The 21418-nt window shown below is 42.3% G+C and overlaps 1 protein-coding gene across 3 annotated transcripts in view; it reads left to right on the forward strand.

The window, feature by feature from the left end:
• AGAP2 (ArfGAP with GTPase domain, ankyrin repeat and PH domain 2) overlaps nt 1–21418 on the forward strand; it is a 404081-nt gene that overhangs the window by 326750 nt on the left and 55913 nt on the right. For all 3 annotated transcript variants that reach the window (XM_073663273.1, XM_073663271.1, XM_073663272.1), the window contains exons 5-9: nt 2382–2523; nt 2911–3045; nt 5324–5430; nt 5608–5760; nt 10152–10238. In XM_073663273.1, coding sequence (XP_073519374.1) covers nt 2382–2523; nt 2911–3045; nt 5324–5430; nt 5608–5760; nt 10152–10238 — 624 coding nt within the window. The remainder of the gene's footprint in view (nt 1–2381; nt 2524–2910; nt 3046–5323; nt 5431–5607; nt 5761–10151; nt 10239–21418) is intronic.

Raw genomic sequence — 21418 nt, forward strand, 5'->3', positions numbered from 1 at the left:
TGGCTACTTAGAAGATTGTCAATTTCCCAATACACTGCAATAAAACAATATTACAGTGTATTGTATAGGCGATCAATCAATTGCAGATTCAACATCCTTAGGAGGGGTTAATTAAAACTGTAAAGAACATTAAACCTCTCTCTTTCTCTCCCATATCTATCTATCTATCTATCTATCTATCTATCTATCTATCTATCTATATATCTACCTCCTATCTTACATCACATCTGTCTATCTACAAAAATAAATCCAAGCTGCATCAGTCCACCTCACCTTCGGGTGCAGGCATCTAGACAATAATCTAATAGCCCCCTTAAATACATACTCATCTAGCAAACAAGGCAAAACTGCAGAAAATATGTTTAGTGCAAAGAATACTTTATTTATAATTTATTTATACAACAAAGTCTGTTTCTTGCACTAAATAACTTTTCTCTCTACCTATCTATCCTATATAGTAATAGGAAAGGAGAAGCAGCACCGTGACAGTAATTTGGGTGCTAATTCCAGGACCTTGGCGTAGTCCTTTTTGTATGTGAAGCAAAAAATGGCAGCACTCCAAGGATATAAAAAAGAAATCAGTGAGGGTAGTTTATTCACCCATTCAACAATGCAACATTTTGGTCCACATATAAACAATGGCTGCTTGAAACACAACATGGGATGGAACTTCCTGTTGTTACATGGGTGAATAAAGTACCCTCAAAGCTTTATTTTTGAAATCCTGGACTGCTGCCATTTTTTTGCCTCATATCTATGTAACTATTTTATTATTATGTATTTTTAAAGCACCATTGATTCCATTGTGCTGTACATTTGAACAGGGGGTTATGTATAACATACACATATACATTACAATAAACAAACTAACAATGACAGACTGGCACAGCGGGGAGAGGGCTCTGCCTTTATGGGTTTACAGTCTACAGGGTAATGGGGAAGGCGACAGTAGGTTGGGGGTTGCAGCAACTTTGGTGGTGGTGAGGTGACAGCGGGGTCTCTTTCTTAAAGAGATGGGTTTTCAAGTTCCATCTGAAAGTTCTGAATGCGGTGATTAACCAGACGTGTTAGGGCACAGAACTCCAAAGAATGGGGGATACTTGGGCGAAGTCTTGGAGGCGATTGGGTAAGGAACTTTAAAGTGTGGAGGAGAGATGGAGGTATTGGGAGGTCTGGAGAGTACATGTGGATAGATATCAGGAGATTAGTTTGGAGATATATGAAGGGGACAGATTATGGATGGTCTTGAATGTCAATGTTAGTAGTTTGAACTGGATTCGTTGGGGAATTGGAAGCAAATGAAGGGATTTGCAGAGAGGAGAAGCAGAGGCATAATGAGGAGAGAGGTGGAGTAGTCAGGCAGCAGAGTTAAGGATGGACTGGAGAGGTGCAAGAGTGTTAGATGGGAGGCCACAGAGGAGGATATTTCAGTAGTCGAGGCGAGAGATGACAAGGTCATGCACTACAATTTTAATAGATTCAAGGCTGAGGAGAGGATGGATCCTAGAAATATTTTTGAGTTACAGGCGACTGGAGGTGGTAAGAGCTCGAATGCATCTATCTATCTATAAATATATCTGCTACATCTATATCTATGTATCTATCTATCTATCTATAAATATATCTACTACATCTATATCTATCTATCTATCTATCTATCTATCTATCTATCTATCTGTTTGTCTGTCTATCTATCTATCTATCTATCTATCTATCTATCTATCTATTCTTGATAAAGCAAAAAAAGGAAAGCGGCACAGTACATGTTCTGATAATAAGATGCAAAGGCTTCCAAGGTCCCTGGCTTGAGATTCACACAAATAATAATTCTTAAAAAGAAAAAAAAAGAGAAAAACAGCACTTGAAAGGTCGGGAAGATGAAGGACACTTTAGTTAAAGCGTTAAATGCTGCACACGTGCTAAATACAGAATTCTTCATCTTTGCTTAGAGTGCTGTCTTTGTCTTTTTTTGGAATTTTCTAACCTAACAAAAGTAACTGTGTATGTCCTCTCTGTTATTTTAGTGACATATGGTTTAAACATAGCCTTTCGATTCACCATTACTGTGAGGAAATCCAATCCCCTGTTACATTTCCTTAAATGTTCTCAGATTACAGTGCTGACAATTTCCAGTGTTGGGGATGTTTCCTATTAAACTCTTCTTTCCTTAATAGTACAACAATTGGAAGAGACAGGACTGAATGTGAATTAACTCACTGGCTCCAGAAACTGAGTGATTTTAAAAGCATTTTACAACTGGTCGCAGGCACAGGGGTTATTTAGAGAAATCTCTAGGGACTGGGGAATGGCATAAACCAGTGTCTGTAATTCCCACTGACAGATTGCCTATTGATTTACCTTTTCTGGGCTGTACTTTTTAGTTTGCTAACTGGGTGGATGGCGTCATCTTTGTGTTCAGTTTGGAGAACGAGGCGAGTTTTCAAGACATGTTCCAGTACTACGCTCTTTTGGCAAACTATCGAAGTGTCTTAGACATTGCTATATCCCTGGTGGGAACTCAAGGTGAGTGAGCAGATTGCCTATTTTTTACATTTTTTATTTAACCTTGTATTTGGTGGTAAACATGGGTGTAACTACAAGGGTAGGAAGAACAACATTTCCTATGGGACCCAGCATCCTAGCAGGGCAGGCCATCTCTACTGTGTAGAGTACGAAAGAAGACAGTCAAAAATGGTCATTGAAGATCAATGAAAGGAGGAAAAATTGCTAGATACCAAAATAATCAAAATGTATAGTTTTTATGAAGTAAGGTCACAATATAATACACCTGTTACAATATGTCTCTGAGTACTTTATAGTTAGAGCGTAGTTTTATAGTGGTATGTTTAACTACATACAGTAAAATCTGAAGTATATGAGACTTCTGACTTACAGTATTGCTTCTTTCAGATAAAATTAGCTCAAGCAATCCAAGGGTTATTGAAGATGTGCGAGCCAGAGGTCTATGCAATGACATGAAACGTTGTATGTACTATGAGACCTGCGCCACTTATGGGTTAAATGTGGATCGAGTGTTCAGTGAAGGTGAGGACCTTTATGTTTTATGGTCTGTGGAGGAAGATAGAAGGAGTTTACGGAATCCACTACTATGCAATTTCTCCATAGAAACAATTCTAGAAAACAGAGTTGCCAACTGTAAAGTAACATACAGACCATGTAATAATCTAATGCTAGTTACTCGGATTGCAATTATCAACATTATTATTTTACAAGAATTAAAATGATTTTGGTACAAAAACCACACAAAATTAAAGTGCTCTGAGGATAAACATTTAAATATACCTAAATAGTATGAGAAATACACCCATTTAATATGTAAATAGTCTCTTATTTAGCAGGAACACAACAATGAAGTGGAACACCTTAAGGCTGGGTGCCCACGTAGCGTTTTTCAAGCGTTTATGCTGCGGAATTTCCGCAGCGTAAACGCTTGTGAAACGCTAGGTAATCCGCACCCCATGGTCCCCAAGGGGATTCCACATGTTCTATGCACATGCTGCGGATTTTTCCGCCGCGTTTATGCTGCGTACAAAAATCCGCAGCATGTTCATTAATTTTGCGGAAGCGCAGCGGAATTGCCGCCATTGACTTGCATTGAGACGCATAGAATCCGCATCTGTACATTTGTACAAGCGGATTTTATGCGTCTCTATGTGCGGATGGTACCCAGTTTTGGAGGAGAGAAGACTCTCATCCAGACCTGGGTACCATTGTACCTGTAAAAAAAGAATAAAATAAAAAATAAAGTTTATACTCACCTTTCCGGAGGCTCTCTCTGCATGCCGGCAGCGCTGAAGGACCTTCGGTGACGTCACAGTCATGTGACCGCAGGCCCTTCACCGCTCTGTCTCGCGATATGCCGGCAGCCAGGAACCAGCGAGGAAGCAGCGCTGCAGCACACGCCGGGACATCGGGGATGAGTATAGCTTTATTTTTTTATTTTTACGGTCACACTATATAAATCCATGCCGTTTGCATGGATTTATATAGTGTGACCTAGTTGTCAAGCACTTTCCAAGTGATGCTATCGCCTGGAAAGCGCTTGTCAATCTGCATGCGGAAACGCATGTGGAAACGCATGTGAATCCGCATGTATTCCGCAGGAAAAACGCATGCACAATCTGCATGCGTTTTTTCTGCCAGGGAGATGCAGAAATGCTGCAGAAATTTTCTGCTTCATTTCTGCATCGTGGGCACATAGCCTAAAGAGTACTTGAAGAAAACTCGCAAAAAAGCATAATATAATCAAACAAAGATACATTTTGGTATCTTGTCACAATCAGAGTCAGGAACTAGAGATGAGTGGATCAATTTGTGGGGGATTGAGTTAGAGATGAATTTCCTGAAATTTGTGGTTTCTGGCAAATTTGAAGATTTTGGCATTTGATTCACAGTTTGCAAAAAAAAAAAAAAAACGTGCCCAGCACCATTTCCCACAATGCTGGAGCATCTGAGAGCAAGCCAACTTCAGTTTTCATTGCCACGCAGACCTACTGCCAGGGATAACTAGAGACTGTGTAGCATATTTTGTGTTTCATATCTCTGGTTATTCATACTATGTCTTATTGCCTATGCTCCCTTTTCTAGGTGCTTAGAAACTATTGTCATGTAAACTACTTCATCACAGAACCTCCTATAAAATTATATACACTGCTCAAAAAAATAAAGGGAACACTTAAACAACACAATGTAACTCCAAGTCAATAACACTTCTGTGAAATCCACCTGTCCAGTTATGAAGCAACACTGATTGTGAATCAATTTCTCCTGCTGCTGTGCAAATGGAACTGACAACTGGTAGAAATGATCGGCAATTAGCAAGATACCCCCTATAAAGGAGTGGTTCTGCAGGTGGTGACCACAGACCATTTCTCTGTTCTCATCCTTTTTGGCTGTTGTTTTGGTCACCTTTACATTTTGTCATTGCTCTAACCCTGCCAAAATCACATATATCTACCCCTTATCTAGTAGCCACACCCAGAAACATGATCTTTCTCCACCCACCCCCCTTCATGGTTTAAATTGAAGCCCTCTCAACCTCCCATTCGAAAGCAAAATTAACCCCTACCTGCCTATCTTTTTATGAGTGCCCTGCTCCAGGCTGCCAGTATTTGAAGCTTTAGCTCTGAAAAACAGCTCTGATTGCTCTAAAATTATACTAAGAAATGAATTGGCACAGAATTTCATCTCTGATAACATAACAATAAGTGGAGATGTTTCTTTACAGGTTTACCTTATATGATGTAACATGCAAAGGATGAAATGATATTGTTCTGTATATTATTTTCTTGTACTTTTTCAGTGGCGCAGAAGATACTGGCTCTAAAGCGGCAGCAACAGCTACTGTCATGCAAATCATTACCCAGTTCTCCAAGTCACTCTGGAGGCTCTACTCCATTATCCGTACAGGTAATGAAGCAAGTAATAATGGCGTCTTTGATGATCTGAATCTATTTTCCTTTGAGAGCACTTGATTCTTCTATCAGCTCAATTGAAAGACTATGCTTTTCTTTCTAAATTACTTTGTGGCCTCTAAATACTGGAATGACATGCCTTTGTCAATTTATATATTGGCTTTGTTTCTAGACGAGCAATGGAGGACCAGGCAATGACTACTCATCTTCCTTACCTTCTACTCCGAACATCAGCCATAGAGAACTGCGCAGTGAGGTGTCAATTGGAGTCAGCACCCCAGGGTCACTCCACCGTGGAGCAAAACGTCGCACAAGTCTTTTTCCCGTGAGTTACAAAAGTAACAATATCTCAACAACATAACCGCCCAGACACTCGCTATTCTTCTATTCTATAGGCTTTTGAAAGAGGAAGAGGACAGGAAGTCTAGTGCCATTTATTGGAAGTAGCGATTCTAAAAGTTAATATCGACCCTTTACATGGAATCTGTCATCAGGTTTTGCTATGTAATCTGATAGCATCTTAATGTAGGTGTAGAGACCCAAATTCTAGAAATGTGTCACTTAGCAAGCTGTGTTTTGCTGTTTTAATACAATCAGTGTTTTATCAGCAGGAGATTATCACTAGAGGACAATTGGCCCCGTGCCTCCTAGTCCAACCACGCCCTGACCACTGATTAGCAGCTCTCTGTAACTATACAATGTACACAGAAAGCTGGGGTATGGGAGGGTTATACACTGCTCAACAACTGAGCTCGGCTAGATCTTCAGCAGAGAAAACTGTGACTCTATCATAACTATTACACCCAGTAAACTAAGTAATACATCACTGAAATCAGGGTCTCTGTTCCTACCTCATGATTCTGTCAGATTACATAGCAAAAATCAGCTGGAAGATTGCTTTTAAAGAGCTTTCTACATGATTCAGGAAAAGAAGCCAAACCAGAGACTCTATTTGCAGACATATATTTAGGGGGTGTTTAACCCTCATCTGTTCAAAGCAGGGAAGTTGATTTGGCTGAGTGAGAGACTTTCCTAAGTCATGTTGCAAGGCCTTTTACAGGGTCAATATTAACTTTTAGCATTGTTACTTCCAATAGGTGGCACTGGAGTTCCTGCTATTTGCATATTTAAATTCCCAGTGGAGCATTACATGGCCTTTAAGTCTCCTTACGCACTCTCCACAAGGAGAAACTTTACCCTTAGTCCTTTTTTTCTATAGAATATGTACTGTATCCCACCTTCTTATAATCCCAGCAATATCAGCAGCAATTGAGACAGAGAATAATGCTGCTCTTCATTGTAAGGGATGAGAGGTGATACCCATGGCCTAGGATTGAATAGGTGAATCAATAATCTCATTTTACTTCTGCTATGGGGCCCACTCTGCTCTGTTTATGCCATAAAAGAAAATGTTCATACCACTTGTCTGTATAACTATATTATATGGTTACATGCATATGATATATATACCATATATCTGCACTGCATCCATGCTGCATGTCCTTTTCAAGCATTTCTACAGGTACATGAAAGCTGAAAGTAACAAATCGCCTCCTACCGAAATCTTATATTAAAAATTCTGCACTGTTGTCTCCTCAACTCCCTGGCTACTAACCAACAAAGCCACCAATGGAGATGTATAATTGGTAGTATCCAGGGCCGGCTCCAGGTTTTTCTGGGCCCCGGGCGAAAGAGTCTCAGTGGGCCCTTTTAACACATACACGATTCATGATGCACAGATACGGCGGAGAAATAAATATATATATATATATATATATATATATATATATTTATTTATTACACATGGCCCAGCCTGCCCCCTCATCCTTCACATACGCAGACATATGCGCGCGCACACACGGTACGCAGACATATGCACGCGCACACACACGGTACGCAGACATATGCGCGCGCACACACACGGTACGCAGACATATGCGCGCGCACACACACGGTACGCAGACATATGCGTGCGCACACACGGTACGCAGACATATGCGTGCGCACACACGGTACGCAGACATATGCGTGCGCACACACGGTACGCAGACATATGTGCGCGCGCACACGGTACGCAGACATATGCACGCACACACGGTACGCAGACATATGCGTGCGCACACACGGTACGCAGACATATGCACGCGCACACACGGTACGCAGACATATGCACGCGCACACACGGTACGCAGACATATGTACACATACAGACATACACATAGATAAAACAGACAAATATATATACACAGTCATATACACTGACATTCACATACATACACAGACCCATTACTAATATTTTTAATATGGGGATTGGGGAAGCCTCACTCACCTGTCCCCGGTCCAGTGTCCTGTCCAGCAGCTCCTCGGGTATGGGGCAGTGCAGGGCCCCCGGTGTGTCACAGACTTCATGGCCCTGGAACATCAGAGGGGCCCACTTGCGGTCGGGTCCGGGCCCCTCCCGCCCATCTGTGCAGGACCTCCGCTCCGACGGTGTTTGATTGCCGGCACTCCACCAGACATGGCCGCGCGCTGTGCGGCTGTGTCTGCTAGTAATGACGCGGCAGGAGCGACACACAAGCACAATTAAAGGTGCAGTGCCGTCGACCCTGCCGTGTCATTACTAGCAGACACAGCCGGACAGCGGGCGGCCATGTCTGGGGGAAGTGCCGGCAATCAAGCAGCGCCTGCGTCCCTGAACAGGTGCCGAGGAAGCGGCCAGGGCCCCGACAGTGAGTGGGCGGGTGGGTGTGTGGGCCCGGCCCCGACAGTGAGTGGGCGGGTGGGTGTGTGGGCCCGGCCCCGACAGTGAGTGGGCGAGTGGGTGTGTGGGCCCGGCCCCGACAGTGAGTGGGCGGGTGGGTGTGTGGGCCCGGCCCCGACAGTGTGTGGGCCCGGCCCCGACAGTGAGTGGGCGGGTGGGTGTGTGGGCCCGGGCCCCGACAGTGAGTGGGCGGCTGGGCCCCTCTGATTTTCCAGGGCCCCGGCACTTGCCCGGGTACGCCGGGTGCTGACGCCGGCCCTGCTAGTAGTATCCCATAATGCTGTCACAATAGCTAATCCTAGGGTCTAAAGGTACATTTATACTGAAAGATTATTGTGAATGAGTGTTCCTAGTAATTTTCGTTTCATGATAATCTTGCAGTCTAAACAGGCTGTCGATCACCCCATGAATGAGCAAAACACTGGTTCGTCGGGTGAAATAATCTTTTGTGCTGCCAAAAGATCGTTGTTCTCGCCAGCTCTTCGACCAGTGTAAATAGCCTCTATTACAGATTTTTGAGTGCGCATCGTTAAGAGCAGTCAGCCTGTCTAAACCGGCTATTAAACGAATATTGATCAGTAAATATTTACAGATCAGGGGTCATTTAATGCTGCAAATCGTTTAAAAAAAAGAGACCTTAAGTGGAGACTGACAGTGACTTTTTATGACCACATGGATCAGATCTGCTGCAGATTCTCCATTCGGATTTTTTTGACCTGTGGGGGAAATTTTCCAAAATCATTTCATGTTTCAGGCCTAGATTTAATTATTGATTTATTTACTAGTCTGTGTCTTTTAATTTAATTTAGCTTTTGGTTCAAATCACTACTAGTGTTGAGCGAATTTGTTTGGCATTTCAAATTCGGGTTCGTTTTCGGGGTTCCGGCTTGTTCGCGCCAAAAAATCGGCTCTGTCCATGAACATTCCTTATTTGCCACACTGTCACGCAGGATATTATTTGTAAATAAATCAATAATTAAAATACCAAACAAATTCGCTCAACACTAATCACTACTGCTACGTCTCTTTAGGTCTTGTGATCCGTGATTTTGATGGATAGCACTCATATCCATGTTATTCTATGGGGCCGTGCACATGTCTAATTCTTTCCTCAGACCAAGGAAAAAAAATCGCAGCATGCATGATTTGCCTCCGAGAATCGAATGGCATTCACCCATACATACAAGCCATTATTCATTAATAAGAGTTGATCTGCAGTACCCAGGAGTGGCCACCAAACAGTATATGGTGCTGTGGTATTCTGCTCTATATCCATGGTATCAGCTGAGTGGTAGGGTGCTGGATGTCCGGCGTCACTGATCTGATATTGATGACCTATCAAGACGAGAGGTCATCAGTATCAAAGTGGTGGAAAACCCCTTTAAAGTGGTATAAAAATCTCCAGTCTTTTTGTGGTTTAGGTAAAGTAGAATTATAGTATATAGTATAATGGGCTGTGTACATATCATGTCCAATATAAATGTTATTAAGTAAGGATTATGTCTAATTATGAACAATAATTGTCATATAATTCATATATATATGAGTGATAAACAATGTTCTATAAATGTCTTTTGTACATCTGTTACCATGACATAAAAGCTGTAATTTCAGAATGTTTATATCTCTTAAAATAGAAAAAGCTCATTTTAACAATAGCTGGCTTTACAAAGGCTTTGTGCGCTGTTACTGTCCGGTCTGTTCGGGAGAATATGACTAATGTGTTTTAGAATAGGTAAGGGTTCAGCTCTAGCGCTCTGCTGGGTAGATTGTATATACAATGTGATTGAGGAGTAGCCTTGTCAAATCAATCACTGCTGAACTAAAGCTAGTCCCACATGAACGCACTCCGGTCCTGAGCACTCATACTCTGCTGCGCTGCTACTATAATTCTCTCTTTTTTATTACACGGAACTGGCAAAAAGCATAATAGTTGTATATTCTATTTATTGCAGAACCGAAGAGGAAGTGACATGGATAAGAGGAGTTTTGACAGCCGAGGTGAAGTCAGTGGAACTGGTCGAGCTCTTCCAATAAAACAGGTACCTACAGTAAAACATGCACAGATCTAACAAACTGACTAAGGTAACAGAACTGAGATGTCACTGCACAAAAATGTGTAATTCAACAACTACCCTGACATCAGTCAATGGATTGTGCAAACTTAAAGGGAATAATAATAATAATAATAATAATTTTTATTTATATAGCGCCAACATATTCCGCAGCACTTTACAATTAAGGGAAGAAAATTACCTCTTGTTTAAATTGGGTGTTTGTGTTAAATGTATTTTGTAAAAAAAAACAACAACAGACAATTAGTTTTTATCATAAAAAAAATGATATTAGTAATCTTGCAATTTTCACAGTAGCCACTAGTGCTTTTTTAGACTCATACTTGCTGTCCTTTCAGGAGGTGTTTTCTGAGAGGCTCCATAATAAGAAAGGCAGGATTACAAGGACAGGTAACACCTCTATACAGGGCTGATAAAGCCCCCGTCTCACATAGCGAGATCGCTAGCGAGATCGCTGCTGAGTAACGGTTTTGGTGACGCAACAGCGACATCACCAGCGATGTCGCTATGTGTGACACTTTGCAGCGATCAGGCCCCTGCTGTGAGGTTGCTGATCGCTGCAAAGTGTCCTGGACCATTTTTTGGTCCTTGCCCTCCCGCTGGTCAGCACACATCACTGTGTGTGACCAGCGGGAGCAGCGATCAGGCTGGTAACCATGATAAACAGCGGGTTACTGGGGGCACACGCGCACTTAGTAACCCGCTGTTTATCATGGATACCACTCTGCTACTGTTAGCGGTAACCTCCTGCTCACCGTAGCAGAGTGGTAACCATGATAAACAGCGGGTTACTAAGTGCGCGTGTGCCCCTAGTAACCCGCTGTTTATCATGGTTACCAGCCTGCTCCTGCTTCAGCAGCAGGCTGGTAACCAGGAGCAGGACATCGTGGAAAGATTCTTTCCACGATGTCGCTGCTCCCCTGATCGCTGGTGAGCCTGCCTGTTTGACAGCTCACCAGCGATCACTTAGCGACGCACCAGCGATACCGGCCAGGTCACATCGTTGTCGGGATCGCTGGTGCGTCGTTATGTGAGACGGTACCCTAACATAGGATCCACCAATCACAATAGGCGATGTCACAGCTGACCCTGCTCCACCTCCCATCACAATGACCTTTGCACAGGCTGATTAGGTACTTCAATACAAATGATAGGGTCGAGGTCTCTCCATTTTTCTGATGTACATGTGTTTCCTGAAATAACTGGATTTTGGCCTAAAAAAACAACCCAGTGGTCAATATGAAAATTGAAAGATTACTATTTTAAACTTTTTTGTACAGATTGTGAGATGTAAAAGAAAGACACAAACAACTGACAAAAATATATTTAAAGGGGTGGTACGAAACACATTAATTTTAATCATAAATGCCAATTTGATCTCATATTCTAATCATTTTTCTAATACACTTTAGTTAAAAATTCCCTTTCGGTTCCTCACTACGCTATCTAACTGCTTTATTTTTTTATTCTACATCCTTTTTGATGACACTTCGTTTGAGAATTCCCATTGCATGCTGGGAAACTTAAAGCGTCATCAGGTGGCAGAAGCTGCGATCACTGCCACAGCCCCTGTTCCTCCCTGAAACAAAGTGTCATCAGTGACCTCCATTTCAGGGGCTGGGCTAGTCCCTGCTGTACTGAGCATGTGGCGGTTGTCAATTTCAACATATGCTCAGTAGATTCTTGTCACTGCAATATGCACAATAACATTTCGCAATATGCACAATTGTCAGTGCTCATTGTAAGAATATCAGGCGTGCAAAGACCAGCGCCGCCTACGCAAGTGATGTCACTTGCGGGGCCGCATTGGTCTCTGCATGCCGGGTATTCTTACAATACGCACTGATCGTGCACTCTCCTGCGAGCTCGTTACTTCTGATCAGAGCCGCAGAGAGAGCACAGTGTCACTGTGTACTGAGAAGAATAGTGCACAGTGACAGGAATCTACTGAGCATCCTTCGGAATTGACTACCGGCACATGCTCAGTAGAGCAGGGACTAGCCCAACCCCTGAAACGGAGGTCACTAATGATGCTTTGTTTCTGGGAGGGGGCAGGGGCTGTGGCAGTGACAGTGATCAGGGGGCAGACCCCCTGATGATGCTTTGTTGAGTATCCCAACATGCATTGGGATTCTCAAACAAAGGCTCAGGAAACAGGAAGTAGAAAAAAATAAAAATAAAGCAGCTATATAGAGTAGTGAAAGAACGGTAGGGAATTTTTAATTCAAGTGTATTTGAAAAAAGATTTGATTATGACATCAAAGAGATAGCCATTTAGGAATCAAATTAATTTGTGTTTCGGACCACCCCTTTAACATAAAAACCTGACTCAAACAATAAATCATTTTTTATAGCTTCCCTTTACGTTATCTTAGTCTTCTTAAGAAAGATAATGTGGCAAGTTATCAAGATGGCGTGTTGAGTAGTGTTAAGCGAGTATGTTCTATTAACCTTTTCACCGAGTATGCTCGGGCCGAGCTCCGAGTATTTATAGCTGCTCGGTGATATGGTTAAATCGCTCCCGTGTGCATGATTTGCAACTGTTTGACAGTTTTAATACATGTGAGGAATGTCTATTTCTTACACATTCCTCACATGTAATAAAGCTGTCAAATAGTTGCAAATCATGCACACGGGAGCGATTTAACCATATCACTGAGCAGCTGTAAATACTCGGAGCTCGGCCCGAGCATACTCGGACAGAACATACTCGCTCAACCCTAGTGTTGAGTCATGATAACTTTTGCTACATCTGTGGAATTAAGGTCCATTTACACTACAAGACTATCGTGAATGCGCGTTCCTAAGAACTCTTGTTTCATGATAATTTTGTAGTCTATAAACAGTCTGCTGATCACCAGACAAGTGAGCAATATTCTCATTCATCGTTTGAAATGATCTTATGTGCAGCATCATCTCTCTCAGCAGTACATTGTCCTATTTTACAAAGGACGATGCAATGCCAATCTCAGTAATGGGAAAGTCTGTCTTCACTGAATACAGATTTTACCTCAGAATTCAGAATTTTGATAATGACTGATCAATTTTGGAAGAGAAAGAAACAGATTTCTGTGATAAGATATATTACAAAGTTGCTTATTTTTATGTTTATGTGCACTATTGATTTATGAAATAAAAATTAAATGTTTACGCTTTAAGGTAAACAAAGTTTGGTGGGTCTTTTAATTTCGGATTATCTTTAACTCAATCATTAACTAAATGCAAGTAAATGAAGAAAAAAGAAATCTAAATCAAATCAATATTTGGTGTGACCACTCTTTGGGGGCAATTTATCAATACCGGCGATTCTCTTGCCGGTCTTGATGAGAGGGCGTTTTGGAGTATACACTTCTGATTCAATAAGAGACTCATGCCTTTCATGAATCACACGAGGCACGTAGTGGCGTGCGCCTTGCCATAAATCTTATTCCAGCGTCTGCTGGAGTAAGATTTGTGGCGTAATGAAAGCCACCACTCGTCATGAATTTGAAGAACGGAGACTGCCAGGCCTGTCCAGTCCCAGCTCTGCCCACTTTGTTGGAGCTGGGACAAAAATGTCGTGAAAACACCAGAAGTCGCATTTTTTTGCAGAGCCTCGTGTTTCAAAGCTGTTTTAGCCACAAATTAAGGTTTAATTAATTGCACCCTTTGTCTGCAAAACTGCATCAAAGCATTGGTTTTTCTAGTTACACTTGTGTAAGCAGGTGACCGGATGCAATGCACAGACGAACACAATGTGGAAGTAAACAGTTACATTATTTCTTTTTCTGATATGGTGGGAAATTATAGTAATTATATCAACAGTGAATGATGCAAAAACAGGATGATTACTACATGAAATATACAATCAGATATACAATGAGTCCTCCTTTTCACTTTAGCTCTTACAATTACTGGAAAGGGTGATAGTCCCAATGAATATAGGCCACAGAACTATTCTCTCTACTAACACAGGCCCTAGCGGGGGTCTCCATTTTTTCCCGCTAAGCCACAAGTCCTCCTGACAAAGTCTAACAAGGCTCACTGGGCAGCCTTAGCTTCAACCATTCCCTGCCCTGTCCATTCTACTAACCCAAACCAACCCCATGTACCATATGTCAGTGCTGGAAGCAACGGTCCGGCTCACACGCATGCCTTCCGCTCACCACCGCAGGCAGGGCCGGCTCCAGGTTTTCGTCGGTGAAATAGTCTCAGTGGGCCATTTTAACACATACCACGATTCATGATGCACAGATACAGCAAAGAAGTATAGGTATAGTACAAGGCCAAAGACTTCACTTACTTCTTATATTACATGAGTGATCCCTATTGTAAATTCTACAATAGCTCAGAAACTGGCGAATCCTCGCAGTGCACAGTGCGTGACCTGGGGGGATTCAAAAGTCTTCATTTTAGACCAGACAGTATAGTCCTCCATACAATATTATGGACACCACATAGTCCTCCATACAGTATTATGGGCACCCCATAGTCCTCCATACAGTATTATGGGCACCACATAGTGCTCCATGCAGTATAATGAGCCACATATATTGCTTCATACAGAATAGTGGGCCCCATATAATGCTCCATACAGATTAATGGACCCCATATAATGATCCATACTGAATATGGACCTAATATAATGCTCCATACAGAATAATGAGCCCGATATAATGCTCCATACAGAATAATGGTCCCTATATAATGCTCCATACAGAATAATGGTCCCTATATAATGCTCCATACAGAATAATGGTTCCTATATAATGCTCCATACAGAATATGGACCCCATATAATGCTCTATGCAGAATGAGCCCCATATAATGCTCCATACAGAATGGGCCCCATATATTGCTCCATGCAGAATGGTTCCCATATATTGCTCCATACAGAATGGTCTCCATATATTGCTCCATACAGTAGGGACCCCATATATTGCTCCATACAGAATGGTGCCCATATAATGCTCCATACAGATTGTCCCCATATAATGCTCCATACAGTATGGGCCCCATATATTGCTCCATACAGTATGGGCCCTATATAATGCTCCATATAGAATAATGGCCCCCATATAATGCTCAATACGGAATGGGCCCCATATATGGCTCCATACTGAATAATGGACCCCATATAATGCGCCATACATAATAATGGTCCCCATATAATGCTCCATACAGTATGGGCCCCATATAATGCTCCATACAGAAGGGGCCCCATATATTGCTCCATAGAGAATGGGCCCCATATATTGTTCCATACAGTATGGGCCCCATATATTGCTCCATACATAAAAAAAAAATCAAATACTCAACTCTCCTTGCTGGCTGCTGCTCCGGACTCCTCAGCATCTTCCCGTTGTCTGCACTGTGACTGCTCAGCACAGAGGGTGCACTGTAGTGACGTCATCGTGTCCTCTGCTCTGAGATGTCATAGAGTCAGAAGACGAGGAAGAGACCAGAGCTGTGGTGGAACAGAAAGAGGTAAGTATTGCAAGTGCCGGGGCCCTAAGCAAGCAGGGGGAGCCAACTTGTGGCTGCTGGCACCGGGCTCCCCCAACTCACGGGCCCAGTAGCGTGCCGTTGTCCCCAACGGCAAGTAGGTCCTCCTGCTTGCTCAGGGCCCTAGCAACCGGTGTGCCGGGTGTTGAAGCCGGCCCTGACCGCAGGCGTCTACCCCCGAGCGGAGTCTCCTTCTAGGCCTTGACCGGCATAGTCTACATTCTGGGACTGATCTGGCGCTGCATGGGTTCTGCTTCCAGACGCGCCACAACCCCCGCTGTCTTGGGCTTTCTGGCACAGTCTGTCACCAAGGCCTCAGTATCTCCCCTGACACACGTCTAGCCTGTTCCTTTACTTGGCGCCAAATCCACTACCGTATTGGCATGCTGGTCTTTTATATGGGGGAACTGCCTCATCAATGTCACCTGACCAAGTGTTCCATCTAAACTCTTCCTTCCTCAAACTCTTCTTCTTCTGGTTGGTTCCACTTGGACAGTAGATGGCAGCTTTCTTGCACAAATGCCCTGACAGCGCTAAGGATTCTCGTTTCTTATCGCACACCTTCTTTACACTTGCACATAGTTTTTGGAGGAGCTCTGCAGGGAGGTTGTTCAAAACATCTTGGAGAACAAACCACAGATTTTCTGTGGATGTAAGCTTGTGTAAATCCTTCTGTTTTTTCATGTAATACCGCACAGACTCAATGGTATTAAGATCAGGGCTATGTGGGGGCCGTAAAACCACTCCCAGGATTCCTTGTATTTTGTTATGTTGAAAATAGCTCTTCATGACTTTGGCTCTGTGTTTGGGGTAGTTGTACTACTGCAGAATAAATTTGGAGCCAATCAAATGCCTCCCTGATGATATTGCATGAAGGATGTGCAAGTGTACTAATATATATGGACAGATGAACAGCCCATATGTATAGACATTGTTTTATGTAAAGGGTTAGTATGTGCCCACTGTGCAGGGATTAATGTCCTTCCTGGTACATGCTAATTTGTTACCATTTGATTAGCTAATGTACTGGCACAATTCAGTAGCGAATGACAAACACCCACACAGCCTCTCTCTAGCGAACACCTTAATTGTTACAGTTCCCTTCTGCAAAGAATGTGAAATGGAAAGAGAATGCTAGTACACAGTCGAAAGCGATATTTTATTCTTTTATCGAGCAGCTACCCGCTGCTTCTTGTGGGAAGAGCTACCGCAAGGAAAACCCACACATTCCAATTGAATCCTTCCACAAAGGAGAGCGGCAAGTCATTGTGGCTGAGTTAGCAATGTGCAGTTGGCTTTTACCGAACTGGAGAAAGAATCAGACTCTCTGGGTTGTTGTGTGGGTGAGAGATGTTTTGTGTCACAGAAGGGACAGGATGCATTGGAAATGTGTTCACTTCTGAAACACCAATGAATAGATAGGGAATCTTATAATAGAGGACATGACGGTTAATTGGAACATCAAAAACCTGTTAGTTAATTGTCTAATATTTATGGTCTTCTAAATTGTAAAGATCTGTGCAAGTTTTAGCCTTGCCCAAAAATTGGTACTATATTAGAAGCAAAAAAATTAAGGAAGTACTTGGACATCATAATATAACCCCAAGTTAATGAAACCTAAGGAATATAAATATCTCCAGTTGTAAATCAATTTCACCAGCTGTGATGCAAATAACAATGACAACAGGAACACTGGAGAGGCAACAGAAAGAGAATTATTTTTTTATTGATGGCCTATCATTAGGATAGGCAATCAATATCTAATCAGTGGGGGTGCGACACCCTGCACACCCACTAATCAGCTGTTACCAGTGGTGATGGCTGGAAGTTCTTGGATGCAGCCAAACCACAGCAGCTACAATACTTTTGACGAAGCTGCGGTGCTTTGGCAGCATCCGAGAACTTCCCGTCAGCGCTGGTAACAGCTGATTGGCTGGGGTACAGGGTGTTTCACCCCCACTGATCAAATATTGGCCTGAGGACTGGCCATTACTAAAAGATACTGGCCAACTTTTTAAATTGTTTTACTTTGATTTTCAGTGTGATTTGGAATTAAGCCATCAATTGGTTGATAATCTTTGTTTCCATTGTCCATTGAGGCATCATTTTGTTCTTTCCAAATTACATAATTTATATCTATATGTATGTGTATATATAATATATATATACAGTACAGACCAAAAGTTTGGACACACCTTCTCATTTAAAGATTTTTCTGTATTTTCATGGCTATGAAAATTGTACATTCACACTGAAGGCATCAAAACTATAAATTAACCCATGTGGAATTATATACTTAACAAAAAAATGTGAAACAACTGAAAATATGTCTTATATTCTAGGTTCTTCAAAGTAGCCACCTTTTGCTTTGATGACTGCTTTGCACACTCCAGGCATTCTCTTGATGAGCTTCAAGAGCTATTCAACGGAAATGGTCTTCCAACAATCTTGTAGGAGTTCCCAGAGATGCTTAGCACTTGTTGGCCCTTTTGCCTTCAACCATCTCGATTGGGTTCAGGTCTGGTGACTGTGGAGGCCAGGTCATCTGGCGTAGTACCCCATCACTCTCCTTCTTGGTCAAATAGCCCTTACACAGCCTGGAGGTGTGTTTGGGGTCATTGTCCTGTTGAAAAATAAATGATGGTCCAACTAAACGCAAACCGGATGAAATAGCATGCCGCTGCAAGATGCTGTGGTAGCCATACTGGTTCAGTATGCCTTCAATTTTGAATAAAATCCCAACAGTATCACCAGCAAAGCACCCCCACACCATCACACCTCCTCCTCCATGCTTCACGGTGGGAACCAGGCATGTAGAGTCCATCCGTTCACCTGTTCTGCGTCGCACAAAGACACGGTGGTTGGAACCAAATATCTCAAATTTGGACTCATCAGACCAAAGCACAGACTTCCACTGGTCTAATGCCCATTCCTTGTGTTCTTTAGCCCAAACAATTCTCTTCTGCTTGTTGCCTGTCTTTAGCAGTGGTTTCCTAGCAGCTATTTTACCATGAAAGCCTGCTGCACAAAGTCTCCTCTTAACAGTTGTTGTAGAGATGTGTCGCTGCTAGAACTCTGTGTGGCATTGACCTGGTCTCTAATCTGAGCTGCTGTTAACCTGCAATTTCTGAGGCTGGTGACTCGGATAAACTTATCCTCAGAAGCAGACGTGACTCTTTGTCTTCCTTTCCTTGGGCGGTCCTCATGTGAGCCAGTTTCTTTGTAGCGCTTGATGGTTTTTACAATTGCACTTGGGGACACTTTCAAAGTTTTCCCAATTTTTCGGACTGACTGACCTTCATTTCTTAAAGTAATGATGGCCACTCGTTTTTCTTTACTTAGCTGCTTTTTTATTGCCATAATACAAATTCCAACAGTCTATTCAGTAGGACTATCAGCTGTGTATCCACCTGACTTCTGCACAACACAACTGATGGTCCCAACCCCATTTATAAGGCAAGAAATCCCACTTATTAAACCTGACAGGGCACACCTGTGAAGTGAAAACCATTTCCGGTGACTACCTCTTGAAGCTCATCAAGAGAATGCCAAGAGTGTGCAAAGCAGTCATCAAAGCAAAAGGTGGCTACTTTGAAGAACCTAGAATATAAGACATATTTTCAGTTGTTTCACACTTTTTTGTTAAGTATATATTTCCACATGTGTTAATTCATAGTTTTGATGCCTTCAGTGTGAATGTACAATTTTAAAAGTCATGAAAATACAGAAAGATCTTTAAATGAGAAGGTGTGTCCAAACTTTTGGTCTGTACTGTATATATACAGTTGTGCTCAAAAGTTTACATACCCTGGCAGAATTTTTTTCCTTTCTTGGCCTTATTACAGGCCAAGAAAGGAAAAATTTCTTTTTATGCACACACACTGTTTACAAGCAAACAAACAGGTAACAGGTGAGGATGTTACCTTTACTAGCCATTCAAACACATTTGTGTCAAATTCTGTGCATGTTATCAGGCCAAAATCACCAGGGTATGTGAAATTTTGATCAGGGTCATTTGGATGCTTTTAGTTGTCATTAAGATGAGTGGCTTCACCCAACCAATAACCATGAGTGGAGAAAAAGTTTTTTTGTTATCATTCATATTCTCTGAAACAAGGCCAAGAAAGGAAAAATTCTGCCGGGGTATGTAAACTTTTGAGCACAACTGTATATACTTGTAGATTGTGAGCCCTCGCGCGCAGGGTCCTTTCTCCTACTGTACTAGTCGCAGACTTGTTTGTGTTCAAATTATTGTACTTGCTGTTCGCTATGTATACCCCTTTTAAACATGTAAAGCACCATGGAATTAATGGCGCTATAATAATAAATAATATATATATATTTACAGTTAGGTCCAGAAATATATGACCGATCCTCATGATTTGTGCTTTCTGCTATTTTTTATTTAAAATAAAACAGAGATGCAATTGAAGTTTAGACTTTCAGGTTTAATTAAAGATGTTGAACATAAATATCCTGTGAAACGATTAGAAATTGCAGCTATTTTTCAACAAAGTCTCCACATTTCAGGGACTCAAAAGTAATTGGAGAAATCAACTTTACTATAAATAAAATGTTCATTTTTAATACTTTGTAGATAATCTTTTGCAGGCAATGACTGCCTGAAGTCTGGAATAGAGATGAGCGAATGTTTCAATATTCGGTTCGGATTATGACAGTTGAATCTGCAATATTCGCCGATTTATTCGTCGAATATTCGCCGAACATAGCCGAACTCCACAGGATTCATTGGGGAGGCAAAAAAAAACGCATATACAACACCTTCAAACGGGCCCAAAAGCTGCCAAAACACATCAAATTAGGGGTAGACATCTGGAAAGTGCCATCAATTGACCCAGAGTACAAGTACTATAATTATTATTATTATTACCGGGACATTTATTCCGTGGCGCTTTACATGTGAAAAGGGGTCACCGACTGGCACAAGAGGAGCGAGGACCCTGCCCGTGAGGGCGCACAATCTACAAGGGATGGGTGAGGATACAGTAGGTCAGGGTACAGCTAGTTGTAATGGAGTGAGGGTCACCGCAGATTATATGCTTGTCAGAAGAAGTGGGTCTTCAGCTTCCTTTTCAAGGTTTCCACTGTAGGCAACAGTCTGATGTTTTGGGGTACAGAGTTACACAGTAGGGGAGATGTAAAGGACAAATCTGCTAAGGGCCTAAATGAAGGGAGGCTTCCAGGAGCTCACAACTGAGCAGATTAACCCTTGCACCGATTAATATGAAGGCGAAAGGCTTCTAATGACTGCATGAGTGGGAAGAATCAGGCGCTGCGGTCTTCTGGCTCCTCTCTGTCACGGTAAACCCGTGACACCTTGGAGGCTTCAACACAATGTTTGCTAGACAACAAGCTAACTCCTTTATGATGATAGAGGCCACCATCTCCTCAGCTTGCTGCTGGCACATTTCTGTGGGAATGAGCTTGTCTCCAACCAGCCTGGAATATTTCCAGTTAATTATGGCATGCCATGGTATTAGCAGTGACCCAGTACCAGAAGCGAAGCCATCCACAATTTCCTTCTCAGGAATTTTATTTGGTAGACTGAGTGCCTGCCCAAACATATGAGTTTCTCACAAAGGAGCTGAAGACACTGAGTAGCAGTAGGTGCAAGTTTCTCCAGCATGTTAGACCGGAGATTA

The sequence above is a fragment of the Phyllobates terribilis genome, unplaced genomic scaffold (assembly GCF_046119375.1).
Source record: "Phyllobates terribilis strain yellow unplaced genomic scaffold, ASM4611937v1 Scaffold_2__4_contigs__length_985480577, whole genome shotgun sequence".
In the NCBI taxonomy this organism is placed as follows: domain Eukaryota; kingdom Metazoa; phylum Chordata; class Amphibia; order Anura; family Dendrobatidae; genus Phyllobates; species Phyllobates terribilis.